This window comes from Cajanus cajan, chromosome 2 (assembly GCF_000230855.2).
Source record: "Cajanus cajan strain Asha chromosome 2, NIPB_CcT2T_4, whole genome shotgun sequence".
NCBI lineage: Eukaryota > Viridiplantae > Streptophyta > Magnoliopsida > Fabales > Fabaceae > Cajanus > Cajanus cajan.
Window position 1 is genome coordinate 61,735,351 of NC_138518.1, and position 13,870 is coordinate 61,749,220.

General features: G+C 29.2%; 1 protein-coding gene across 3 annotated transcripts; it reads left to right on the forward strand.

The window, feature by feature from the left end:
• The first annotated feature begins 4,553 nt into the window (after nt 1–4,553).
• MEE32 (dehydroquinate dehydratase, putative / shikimate dehydrogenase) lies at nt 4,554–11,105 on the forward strand. 3 transcript variants are annotated; one of them, XM_020367047.3, is made up of 12 exons: nt 4,554–4,713; nt 4,795–5,024; nt 5,113–5,218; nt 5,958–6,191; nt 6,712–7,058; nt 7,993–8,056; nt 8,165–8,273; nt 8,370–8,513; nt 9,326–9,474; nt 9,979–10,141; nt 10,275–10,319; nt 10,810–11,105. In XM_020367047.3, exons 1-11 carry the CDS (start codon nt 4,696–4,698, stop codon nt 10,313–10,315), a joined length of 1,605 nt encoding a protein of 534 aa, XP_020222636.2. In that variant the 5' UTR covers nt 4,554–4,695; the 3' UTR covers nt 10,316–10,319; nt 10,810–11,105. The 3 variants fall into 3 exon arrangements, with proteins under 3 accessions (XP_020222636.2, XP_020222637.2, XP_020222638.2); XM_020367048.3 differs by having other exon boundaries at nt 5,958–6,182; XM_020367049.3 differs by having other exon boundaries at nt 5,958–6,173.
• The last annotated feature ends 2,765 nt before the right edge of the window (nt 11,106–13,870 follow it).

Sequence of the window (13,870 nt, forward strand, 5' to 3'; positions counted from 1 at the left end):
AGCACTTGCAAATAGATACAAGGTTGTAGTCAAAACATTATTAAAACATCATAATCACAATTGTATCGTAGTTGTCAAGAATTACTAGTAGAAAAAATTAAGTTCAAAGTCCTTTGTATTTTGGATTGTAAGCAGCGATTATATTCATAGAATTTTGATATCAAAGTCAACGAGTAATTAAAGTATTTGGATATTGTGTATAAAATTATATAGTATATATAGATGAAAGAATATTATCATTGAAGATTTGATCATTGGGGTGTATTTAAGATTTTTTATCCAACATCTAATATGTACTTTATGCAAATTTGAAAAATTAAAAAATTGTTACGTAAATTTGTTATATGTGAAGATCTAGTGATTAAAGAGATAGTTTCAAAAATGATGACTAAATTTTCAAAGTATTGGCATGATTATTGTGAGATTCTTGCCATTTGTGTTATTCTTGACTCACAAAGGAAGTTTGAGTTATTCAGCTTGCTTATAGAAAAATTGAACCTTCTATTTTTGAAGAGAAAATTAGAGTTTTAAGAAAGAAAATGTATAAATTGTTTGGAGAGTATGAGAAAGTAAAATCAAACGAGTCAAATGCTTTAATTTCTAATGTGTATTTTCTTCCACCACAACCAATTTTCATAAATAGATGATGAGCAAGTACTTACCTTTGATGTAAGTTAATAATTTTTTAAAGTTCTTTATTTAATTTCATTTTTATTTAGTAATTATCATTGAATATTGAATTTATTTTTTTTTGTAATGCCTTAGGAATATGTTGATTATTTGAGTCAAAAAGCTACTACTAATGGAAGATCTGAATTGGGTCTATATTTGGTGGAAGGAAATCTTAATCTAAAGTTTCATGAAAAGTTAGATGTGTTAGCTTATTGTAGGGATTGTCATGATCTTAGTCAAACCTCTCACAGCTGGCTTGTAATGTGCTAAGTATTCTAATCACTACAGTTGCTAGTGAATCTGCTTTTAGCCTTGGGTCTCGGGTGCTAACTAAGTATCGCTCTACCATTCTTCTTGAAAATGTGGAGTTACTCATTCTAACTCAAAATTGGTTGCATGACTTTGAAGAATTAGGTAATTTTTATAATGAGAAATTTCTTATTTATTTTTACAATAGTTCATCCTAACACTTTTTTTTCCTATTTGTAGACGAAGATAAAGTGAATATGCAAAGAGAATAAATTGTTATTGACATTTTCGTGCAAGACTTTAATTAAGTTTATTTTACAAAACTTTTGTAGGATGAAACATTGAAACTTTTTATTTTGGAGTTTGGACTTTGATTATGGTTTATAATTTTTGTATGATGGAACATTGAAACTTTTTATTTTGGACTTTTATCATAGTTTGTATTTAATTTTGCATGATGAGTTATGACTTATGGCTATTAATGATGTTAATTTTATGACAATTATGTTAATTTATAGTTAATTTGAAAAATTGAATTTTGTTGGTATTCTTTTTAATTTTGTGGTGGGTTGGCTCGTATGACCCACTAACTCGTGGTGGGCCGAGCCGGGCTAGAAAATTTTTTGGAAAATCAAAAGTAAGTCAAGTTAGACTGGTCCGTTTTTTAAGTGGGTCAAGGTGGGTTAACTCACATGGATCGAACTAGCCCATTTTGATAGCTCTAATGAATGAAATGATGTAGATGTGGTTGACTTTTATAAAAATTGAGTGATTGGGATGCAAATAATTTGTCAGAAAAATTTTCAACTGTTAGAAGTTGGATATAAGAAGATTTAGCTCCTTCCCATCTAAAGGACGAATTTATAGTTTCAGGTTTGATATGCTTCGGTGTAAGGTATATTTAAATCAAAATTAGGTTGAGAACTTTGAGACTCAAGAATATCTTCCAATCTTGCATACACCTTGACACACCCAAGACATTTTGTGAGTCGCTTCTAGTCTTTGAGACTCTTTCTAACAATCTGTGTATATAGAATATATACTGATATTATAAGGACCATGTATAATCTTTACTTCGTGTTTTACACATTATCATAAAATACCTCTGCTTATAAACTTTAATTATTGTTAACGTATTGGTACCAACTTGCTAGACTAAAATTACCATAATTTGAAATGATGTGAATAAAAGGTTATGATTGTTACTTTGTACTTTGAATGACATTTATTAAGGTGTGACTTTCCTTAAAGAGAACTTCATAAACTAAACTAATGTATATTTATCAATTTGCTTATGTTTAGCATTCAAATAAGTTAATGCCTATATGTATTGCGTTATAGATTTGGAAAAAAATAATTAAGATTTGGTTCAAAAGAGTAGATCCATCTTGTGCATGAAGTTGTGTATGAAACATAAATGTTACCTTTTAATGCACTACAGAATATCATCCACCATTTACTTTTAAGAAAATCGAAAAGAACAAAAGCTAAAAGAAGTACCAATTAACTTAAGGATGTCTCTAAAACATGAAATTACAACATCTTCGTCTTGTTTAAATATCAATAGGATTATTATCCTAGTTCTTTTTTGTTCAGCTTAAGAAAGTGAGCTAAAAGTCAAACTTAAATTTTCAAAACTAACTTGTAAAATGACGATTATTCTCTATTTATATACACTATTATAACGTTATTTTTAGATGATATGAGATTTCCAACCATTCATTTAGAATTTTTGTTTAAAATAAGCAATGAGTTAGAAAATATTTGATTAAAAGGAAATTTTTATAAATTATTTTTTTTGTTGGAATCCAACTTTTGAAGAAGAGAAGGAATTAAAATCTCTTTTCACTCAATTTTAACTTATTTTAAGATTGAAAAATTTTGTAAGGTAAAAAACTTACATTAATTGAATTAAATTATCCTAATAATTTTATTTAACACCCAAAGTGTGATGTGTTTATTTTATTTTCTTTCCCTCTTTTCCCCTTTTGTAAACCAACCAAGGTGTTCATTTTCTTCATTAAAATTTCTCCACCCATACTTTCCTCCACTCCAATAAAAATCCTCCTCCTAGTTCCTTTCCCTTCTCTTGTTCCACCTTATACATTGTGACAAGGTACAAATGTGCTACAAGAAATAAAAGATATTCAAGGGATCATTTAACTATTTCATGCTCTATATGACTATCATTTGCTTATGGTCGTAGAATATATAAATGGACTTACTAGGAGAGAAGCAGGTTATGCAGTAGTTTTGAGTTGGAAACTTTTGATCAGTTGAAATGGGTTAATAGTTGGAAACTTTTGATCAGTTGAAATGGGTTAATTGACTTGAGTGGTGTGGATGGATTTAGTTTGCACTTTTAATTGGGCCATCATAAATAATTAGTTTTTAAACTAATACTGTGTCTTATTTTGAATGTAAATTAGAGTTACAGACATACCAAAAAGAAATGAATATTTTTTTTGGTAACGAAAAAAAAGAAAGAAATTAATATAATTTGAAGACCTTCATTTAATTTTTTTTTTACTTTTAATTTAAAACACTTTTTAAAAACTTTTTAACGTGTTTGTTCAAACTTTTAAAAATTTAAAATAAAAAATCGGATTCATAATTATAAAAAAAAAACAGACTTAAAATTAAAAAAAATCAAGTAGATGTCCCTAAAGTTGTTGCAAATGGAAGTTTCACATATTCATAAACAAAACCTCAGCTTATCCTTGTAAGCAGTGGCGGCTCTGATGGTGGCACGGCCGTCCAGAACCTCATTGTTGGAAGTGCATAAAAAAAAAATTATATAATTTAAAAAATATTACATAATTAAATCATCAAAAATCTATTAGATAAAAGTAAAATAATTATGGATGAATAAACAATTTTTCCACTTGTTAACAAAAAATATATCATTAATTTTAGAAAAAATAATTCAATAGTATTATATTTAAAGAGGAAAATGGGATATATTATTTATTTATTTATTTTTATTTTTATTGTGTGAATTTTTTTAAGTGTTAATATAAAATAATAAATAATTTATCTTTAATTTTCTATTTTTTTCCTTTATCTCTATTTTATTTAATTTTTTTCTAATTTTTTAAAATCATGACCTCTCTTACTTTAATGGAATTTTGAAATTAAATTATGAATTTTTACCTCTTTGTGATATATATTTTTTGTTGTATAATGATCTTTATTGATCACTTATAGTCTCATATAAATGAATCAATTTAATCATTTTTTTTAATTATGCTTAACTAATTTAATAAATATACTTTTAGGTTTGAACAACAAAATATCATTTTGTCCTCGGTTTCAGAGGGAACAAAATATATAACTACTATCAAACAAGATTAAAGCTTAAAAAAGAAAAAAAAGTGTCCTACTAAGGTGTTTATAATTTTTAAAATAAAATTTAACTCAATTTCAAACACTTTTACTTACTCTAAAAAAAAACTTTCATAAATAATTTTCAAAGTGAATTGATTACAATTTCTTAAATGTTCAAAATTTACAACAAATAAAAAAAACCCACATGAAAGTCCCTAAATTGATCCAATTTTTATTAGTTAGTTTTTTTTTAATAATAATTTAAAGTATATTATTTAATGGAGATCTAACAAGGCAAAATATTTGGGTCCTTGTACCACCAACCAACCATTTACCAACCAAAAACACTTCAACTACTCACTCTCTCTTTCCTTCCCCTTTTTTGAACAACAGAGGCAGCAACACACCTACCCAAAACCCATTCTCATCTCAATTCTTCCCCAACCAATGGACCCTAACGTTTTGGTAAGTATTTCTCTCTTCTCTTCCATTTCTCTTCCCATGCTTCAATTTCAATCTTAACAATCCACGTTTTCTCTTCTTCAGTTTTCTGCTCCATCAGCGAGCAATGGAGGATCCAGGAAGAACGCAACCTTAATCTGTGCCCCAACAATGGCGGAATCACTTGAGAAGATGAAGATTGACGTCAGCAATGCCAAAGATACTGGCGCTGACGTGGTGGAAATTCGATTGGACGCTTTGAACACCTTTGACCCCTCTCAAGATCTCAACACTCTTCTCCAGCACCGCCCTTTGCCCTTGTTGTTCACTTACAGGTTTGCCACCTCGCAATTCGTGTGCTTGAGTCTCAATTTGTTGACCATCATGATGTTATTGATGAAATTTGTTACCTTTTTTGCTAAGGCCCAAATGGGAGGGTGGTAAGTATGATGGTGATGAAAACAAACGGTTGGATGCGCTACGGTTAGCTATGGAGTTGGGAGCTGATTACATTGATGTTGAACTTCAGGTTGTGTTCTCTTTGTCTATGTAAATCTTCATTATAATGTAAACACTTAGAAATATGACCCAAAATGTTATTTTTCTTTTCTCAATTCTGACGAATTGGGGAGGGTTCTCTTGAAATGAACAAATCCTTGAGAAGGTTCTGCTCATATGATAATTCTGTTGTACTAAATTTGTTTGAATCTAGTACCTTAGTTTTGCCAATATATTATGCTGTGGAGTATGAAATATAAATAGCTACAATGTGCTTGCAATGGCGTGGTTTGTTTAGTATATTATTATTATATTCTATTTCTCAAGTGATACACTCTTAATTTACTAGTTTCACTTTCATGCATTGTGAATCACTCACTCATCTTGATGACGCGGGAGAGAATATATGTATCCCAACGGTACCTTTTGATTGTTTTCTCTATTGTTTTATTTTTATGGTTAAATTTAAATCTGTGTGATTCTCATGGAAGCACTAGGATATATCTCATCCTAGTAGCATCCAGCATTGAGTAAACTCAACTGCAGGTTGAATTGCTGTAACTTTTTTCTAATATATTGATATTGATAATCAAAGTTGTATATATAAATATCAGATAGTGAATCTGAGGGAAAATAATTTGTTTTTCTTGGCTATTTAAACATTTCTCCTCATTTGATTAAAGCCAGATACTGTCTTCATATTATTTGCTATATGATGTCTGAACTATGAAACTTAATGAAACATTTATATTTCTGCCATATCTCCAAAGGTAGCGCATCAGTTCTTTGACTCTATACGTGGGAAGTCATTCAAAACCAAGGTCATTGTTTCATCTCACAACTATCAGCTTACTCCTTCAGTTGAGGATCTTGGCAACCTTGTAGCAAGAATACAAGCAACGGGGGCAGACATTGTGAAGATTGCAACAACTGCCTTGGACATCACTGATGTAGCACGCATGTTTCAAATAATGGTGCATTCTCAAGTAAGGCGTGTATGTTTGGTAATTGAAACTTCGAACAAAATTTTAACTCCATATACACTTTGTCTTTTAATTTTTATAAACTATTGACCTTATACATTAGCAAATTTAATTAGTGTATGGTGAAGACGAAATTGATAGGAAGATCAATTGAGGAAGACAGGTCAAAATTGTTGTCAAGGTGCATATCTGAACTTTGAAGAAATAGGGGCCAATGCAATGGCAACCAATGTAAATTTAGTGAAATGTTTTTCTCAACAATTTAAAACCATGTAATGATGGTAGTAGAAAGAATTTGTGCAACACCCTGCCTTTGCATACAACTATCCAATTATTTCCAATACATTTGGACTATTTGAATATCTCATATGTTAATGCTTAAAACGTAATGTTGTTAATTTCAAGTCACATGACCCTTCAAGAAATAACCCTCTGGTTCTAGTTATGTTTTGATTGGTAACACTGAAATTTATTGTTACTATATTGAGGCTTTCTGTATGAGAATGAATAATTTTACCATAACTATTGTTTTTATTTCCAGGTTCCTTTTATTGGACTTGTTATGGGTGATAGGGGATTGATTTCTCGTATACTTTGTGCAAAATTTGGTGGATATCTCACTTTTGGTACCCTTGAGTCAGGAGTAGTTTCAGCTCCTGGTCAACCTACGCTTAAGGATCTATTGTATCTATACAATTTGAGACAACTGGGGCCTGATACTAAAGTATATGGGCTTATTGGAAAGCCTGTCGGTCACAGTAAATCACCCAAATTGTTCAATGAAGCATTCAAGTCAGTTGGTATTGATGGTGTTTATTTATTTTTATTGGTGGATGACCCTGCCAATTTTCTCAGGGCTTATTCTTCAACAGATTTTGTGGGATTCAGGTTCCAACTCCTTTTGAAGATTTTTGAATTTTTATAATCTAATTTTAGATGCTTTTTCTGTGGCTGCTATGGTCACTTTATGGTAACATGTTCTAGTTTCTTTTTTGTATGATAGAAATCTTTCCTCAATTTTCTAAAGATCTATGTATGCAAAATAAGCTATAAGTCTACTGTTTGGTCTTTTGTGGCTTGGATTATTGATATGTTGTTATACCAAGTGTTGACTGTTGAGGATATTTATAATAAGCTTACTATTCCATTTTGTACCATTTCTGACATAGAAAGGGTTGTTAAAGTATTTTAACAGCTCAAGCATTTATTTGACAAATCTAATAAGTATGTAAAATCTTTTATGCCTTGTCATAAAATCATTTAATGATTAATTTGATTTGAAGTTGGAATTTGTGACGCCTGTTCCGTGTTATTTACATAACTGTTTGAGTTGATGGATATTTCTTTAACATTTCTAATCAGCTGGCCAATGACTGTAGTCATTGTACTGCGTTTGGTATGCCATTCTGTTTTACACACTTACATATATATATATATATATGTATGTATATAATTAGTGCTATCTATTTAGTTGAGGCATATACATATAATTGTAGACTTGTAGTCCTTTCAAATCTAGGTGTCTATGCCCTAGGCGTATGCAAGTAAGAAGAGTTGAGCAGTTGTGAAGCTGTTTCTTTATATTATGTAACACGTCAACCTTTGCTTAAATGCTTAAGTTACCTTATATATGTGTTTCTTGGTTTTCTTCCCTTCTATTAATATCTTCTATAGTTCTATTGTTGAACTCAGTCTCATAATTATGCATTTAAACCCTTTTCTTTTTTCATCATTCTATTTCAGTCATTTTTTTTCTTCTGAGTAGGATAGTTAAAACTCTCAGGAAACTACTTGAGTTTGATCTTTAGTATTTGTATTTCAGTGTTACCATTCCTCACAAGGAGACAGCACTTAAATGCTGTGATGAGGTTGATCCAGTGGCTAAGGTAATGGATTCACTTTGCACTACAATGTGTGTTTGACAATCTTGGATCGATAATTATAAATGTTTTGCTTCATTTTTTCTAAATTCTTCAAATTGGTTATGAGCACAGTCAATAGGAGCTGTGAATTGTGTTATAAGAAGACCAACTGATGGGAAGTTGATTGGGTATAATACGGATTATGTTGGTGCTATTTCTGCAATTGAGGATGGGTTACGAGGTAGTTGTCATGTTTGGTGCCTATGCAATTCTGCTGTCATTGTTGTCGGTAACTGTTATTCTGAAGATGGTGTATACTTCAATCATTTCTTGGCAGGTAAACAAAATGGTAGTAGCACAGCTGTTTCGCCATTAGCTGGTAAGCTGTTTGTTGTTATTGGGGCTGGTGGAGCTGGGAAGGCACTTGCTTATGGTGCAAAAGAGAAAGGAGCAAGGGTTGTGATTGCTAACCGCACCTATGGTGAGCTTCATGGTTTATTTTCCTGCTTAAAGTTGAATCATATTGAATTGTGATAGTTTCTTCCTGGACTTTGTTGACAAAACACCGTATGTAGGAGATAGCCGACAATGTGATCAATTCTTAATATTGGTCTTAAGGATGAGAAATGTCTCATGAAGACAATTATTTACAGTGGTCTTAAGGATGAGAAATGTCTCATGAAGACAATTATTGGTCAGAAGAGAAAAGTCATTTTAGTAAAAGTTACATTTTGGGTACATTTACAGTGGTTTGAAGCATCTCAATTATTTGCTTTGGGTTTTATTTCTTCTGATATCTAGATCATGAGCTGAACAAAATAACTTGCATTCTGTTAATGGTAATGTCTAACCTGTTTCGCTGTTCATCTTTTGTTCACCCTTGTGTGTACTTCTGTACTTTTTCCTGTTAACAGTCCTCTCTTAAATAGTAATTCCCTTTTTAATATATTTTGTATTCCTCTCATATAAGTAGATTTGTTTGTTTGGTTCATTATGACTCTCATGGATGCAATTTTTTTTATATAAGTTTTGGATAATAGCATATGTGTGTCTATCTATGTTAGAGTGAGAGAATCAATTAGTTACTGGTATATAATCGAGGAAATGATTTCTTACTTACAAAGCAGTATTAAATTACTGATATATTGTATGATGTTGCTTGTCCCTCTAATAAGTATATTTCATTCACTGTATGGGCATATAGCTTTTCTAACAGAAACAATCTTAACTATTATTTCCTGTCGTCTGTTAATCATATTTAATGACATATTATATTTATTTATTCATATAAAGACCGTGCCAGAGAACTTGCTGATATAATTGGAGGAGACGCTTTAGCGCTTGCTGATTTAGGTAATTACCATCCGGAGGATGATATGATTCTTGCAAACACAACATCAATTGGAATGCAACCAAAAGTTGATGAGACACCTATTTCTAAGGTTTGCTCCTTTAATATGGATGTGCCATACCAATTAGGGCCTTCAGGCCTTGAAATATTGTTGGTGGAAGTTTTGAACTTAGTATGTTATATCTACTTCCAGTTTGGCAGTTTGCTAATGAAGTTGGATTTCTATTCAGATGAATTATGATTATTGGTGTATGAAAAGGCCTATTTCATGACTTGACCTCACTAAAATTATTTTTTATATTACCGTTTGATTATTCCTACTTAACAGAGTAGGGAATCGATTTGATTAATTATGCCAAAATGCTTCTAAAGTCTTATCTGTGACTTTGACCTTTTGGTTTGACATATCAATGCACTCGAGGATTTTTTTATTCTATGCAGTTGAATTTAACTTGAACAAAATGCCAAAGACTTGGCCGGAAAAAATATTCTCATTCTTGTACGAAGACACAAAATCTCATGATATGGAACATGAGTAAGTTGAAATCTAGAGAACCATTTCATTCATTTTTTTTTTTTTTTTTTTTTTTTGCAGTCTGCTTTGAAATATTACTCCCTGGTTTTTGATGCTATCTACACGCCCAAGATGACCAGACTCTTGAACGAAGCAGAAGAATCAGGAGCCACTATTGTAACAGGATTTGAGATGTTTTTAGGGCAAGCATATGGACAGTATGAGAATTTCACTGGATTGCCAGGTAAGCTGAATGTAAAAAAATTTAATGTACCGAGTTTCATGTAATTTTTTGATCCTGGTTCCCTGGTCTATACCTTATTAATCCAATTGATTTTGAAATCTCTCATTTCTTTGATTCTATTTTGCATTTGCAGCACCTAAGGAGCTCTTCAGAAAAATTATGGAAAACTATTAAGGAGGTTTGCAAGCCCTAACCTCTATCCAATTGATCTTGTTTTTCCACGTGTTGAAAGCTCTAAGTTTGCTTTTAGTTTATTACTCCATCCATAATTGTGTCTCTGCTGTTTACTTATGAACTGAATATGCTGACTGTTGAGTATTAACTTGTCGCAGTTGTGTTCTTTATTTTATTTTATTTTTTTAATTAATCTCTTTGAAAATGACAATTTTGTATTTCATATTTCTCATCTTTTCTCTTTGGTTTTTATCTCAAAACTTTTAACACGCATTGTTGGCTGTAGATTGCCACTTGTGTACTTTAGAATTAGACCTATTTATTTATTATTCCATTTATCCTTGAAACATTAGCAATGACGGCATGTCTTATTAGGCTAGTAACCGGGTTTTTCTTTATTTGTTCTTATTTTAAATTTCTTAAATGTAAAATGATGAAATCAATGATGCCAAATATCTAACTGTGAAAAATTAACCTTTTTCTTTTTGTTGCAGTGATCGGTTGTCCTTGCATCACAATCCAAGAATCAGAATGGTAAGCACAATTTGCATCTGTTTACATTGCCTTTGAATGGGGAGGGACTTTCGTTAGGGCAAAGTGGAATTTCTCTTGGAGCAAATTAATTTGTCAGAGAAGATTTCTTGGCAATCACAGTTCATATCAGCAAATGATTTTGTATCTCAATTAAGGTTTCTGCATTGTAATTGTATGTATCTAACCTTTCTAAGCAGAAGAAACATTGTTTTTCAATTATTTTTATGAACTATCAAGGGATATTGATTGTTGAGTATTCTTATGCTCATTTTACTTCAGCTGCTGCACTGGTTTCTTTTATGCCACCGGCGCATGTCCGAGTAAACGTTTATGTATAAGTTAACCTTTTTTATTTATTTATTTATTTTTTTTATATTTTAATTGGGGAGGAATGCTTTTACTCCCGTCTGTTTAATAACTCATGTTTTACATCAAATTTAGTGATTCAACCGTTGAATTTAAAATTCTTAATGTATAGATTAAATCTGTAAATTTTTAAAAAATTTAAAAATTATTTGATACTTTGTTTCATTAATTCAAATTAATGTATAAAATGATTTTATGATTATCCGTCAATTTGAATTAATGAAATGAAGTATCAAATGATTTTTAAATTTTCTTTTTGATCTATGCATTAAAAATTTTAAATTCATTGATTGAATTGTTGAAATTTGATATAGAACATGATTTATTGACTTATTCGTGAAGTAAAAAAATTCCTTCTAATTTTAATTACTTACAACAATTTTATAAAGTACATTTATAAACTTTTCAATATATTTTAAAAAAAACGTTGACACATTTAATTGTTTAAATAGGAGTAATTTTAGAGGAATATCTAAAATCATTAATGATGTGAATGCGATTGGTAAAAATAAAGGAATATTAATTGCATCGCCTTTTAATGGCTATTATTATATCAACTACTTAAAGGCAAATAAAAACAAAAAGGCTATTATTATATCAACTACTTAAAGGCAAATAAAAACAAAAATGTCTTTCTTCGTACTAGACCAGTCAAACAATTGAGAAATATTTTTGAATAATTTGTGGACAAATTAATGTTTATCTACACCAATAGAAAGGAAAAGAGAAAAATATAAATGTAATAGGGATAAAACGTAATAAAATGTGTCAAATTAATATTTGTGCTTGGTTGTAGAAATAGGTTTGGTTGAAGAAGGTGTTGCTTAAATAAGTTTAACCAATTTGAGAAAAAACTCAAGATCCAAGTTTGGCTTGTTATTTCTCATATGTTCACGTTTTAAGTTTGATTTGAACTTTTTGAAAATCTGACTTAACTTGTAAACTATTTATAAGATTGATCTAATAATGAAACTACTAATAAAATTTATTATAGCAAATCCTTAGTGTGTTTATTCAAGTCTTACAAAATTATTCCCAAGAATATGGGTATTGGAATTAACATTCTCATGTTTAACACAAGTTATAGTAAAACATGCCTAGACATTATTTATTCTTAGAAATCTATATTACATAATTTTACCCCTCTTTTTATTCCAATGTGAAAGGTTGGAAATGTTTTCCCGGGAATGAAGATTATTCTCCAAGTAACTTCTCACTTTCATTAAATTTTTTATTATTAGAAATTACAAGTATTTATCAAATATGTTTGATGAGAATAGTATTCTTAATAATTTCACTCCAACAAATATCATTAAATGTGAAACCAACGCCGCCTAAGAAATGTCATGTAGCTTTTTTCGTTCTCAAAATTTTGCTTAGCTAATAAAAACAACTTTAAACTCTTATAAAATCTTAGTATAAACACACACACATAATTAATATATATATATATATATATATATATATATGTGTAGATTTTAGATGATTTTTTTTTACAAATAATACTTATTGATAAAATAAGTTTATTCACTTTTATAATAATTGTCTTTAAAGTATTTTAAGTTGTACTTTATGATTGGTAGACAAAATAAAATCCTTTTGTACTGTTGATATATAAAAATTACACTCATATTGAGAAAATAATTTATATACTAACAGTTTCAATTTTTTTTACATTATTTCTAATAACAAAAAGTATCATGTATGTAAATTTATTAACTTTTTAATAATAAACTTAAACTTCATATTTACAGTAATTTCTGATTGATTGATAATATGATTATATAAAAATTACATTTAATTATATATTTTTCATAAATTAAAATTAAATTATTTATTTCAACTTCAAGATGAGAAATATTATAAAAAAGTTAAGATACACAAAACCAATTTTAATTCATAAAAAATACATTTTACATTGTCTATTTTTTTCTATAAGTAGTTATTAAAAAATTATTTAAAATGGACAATAGTGCATCAATATCTCAGAACATTGGTGTCTTAAATATATTTTTATTTTTGTAAAATGACTAAGTTTAGATTGTGCTCCTACTAACATTTTTCTTTATTTTTTGTTCTTCTAAAATTTATGAACATTATTTTTTTTGTCTTTATAAAATAAATAAATTTTGGGTTTTATCCTTTAAATATATTTTTCTTTGATTTTCATTAATTTAATTCGTAACAGTTATTTTTATGTAGATAAATAATAATTATTCTAAATATTTATACAATTTTTTAGAAATATCAAATACTAATATAATATCAATAATAGTCATAAATAATATTTAGGATATTCAATCAACTTTTTAATAAATATAGCATAATTAAAAATAATAAAAGATAGAGATTAAATATAATAATTTTAATTTAAAAAATAAAAAATATTTTTTAATAAAAATTTAAATCAAAACTCATTTATTTTACATATATTAAAAATATATTTAAGTATAAATTATATCAGTATCCCACCCTTGTGTATATAGCCGCGTGAAATTTTAGGACCAGCTATCCCACCCTTTAAGGTGCTTTCAACGTAAAAAGGAGATTAGTCACTACTACCGATGGTGGATAGGACAAAAAAAAATATACAAACAAAGCATACAATTTTGACTCTAGGTGGAGCAAGTGAAGCCTAATAATAAACATTTTTAT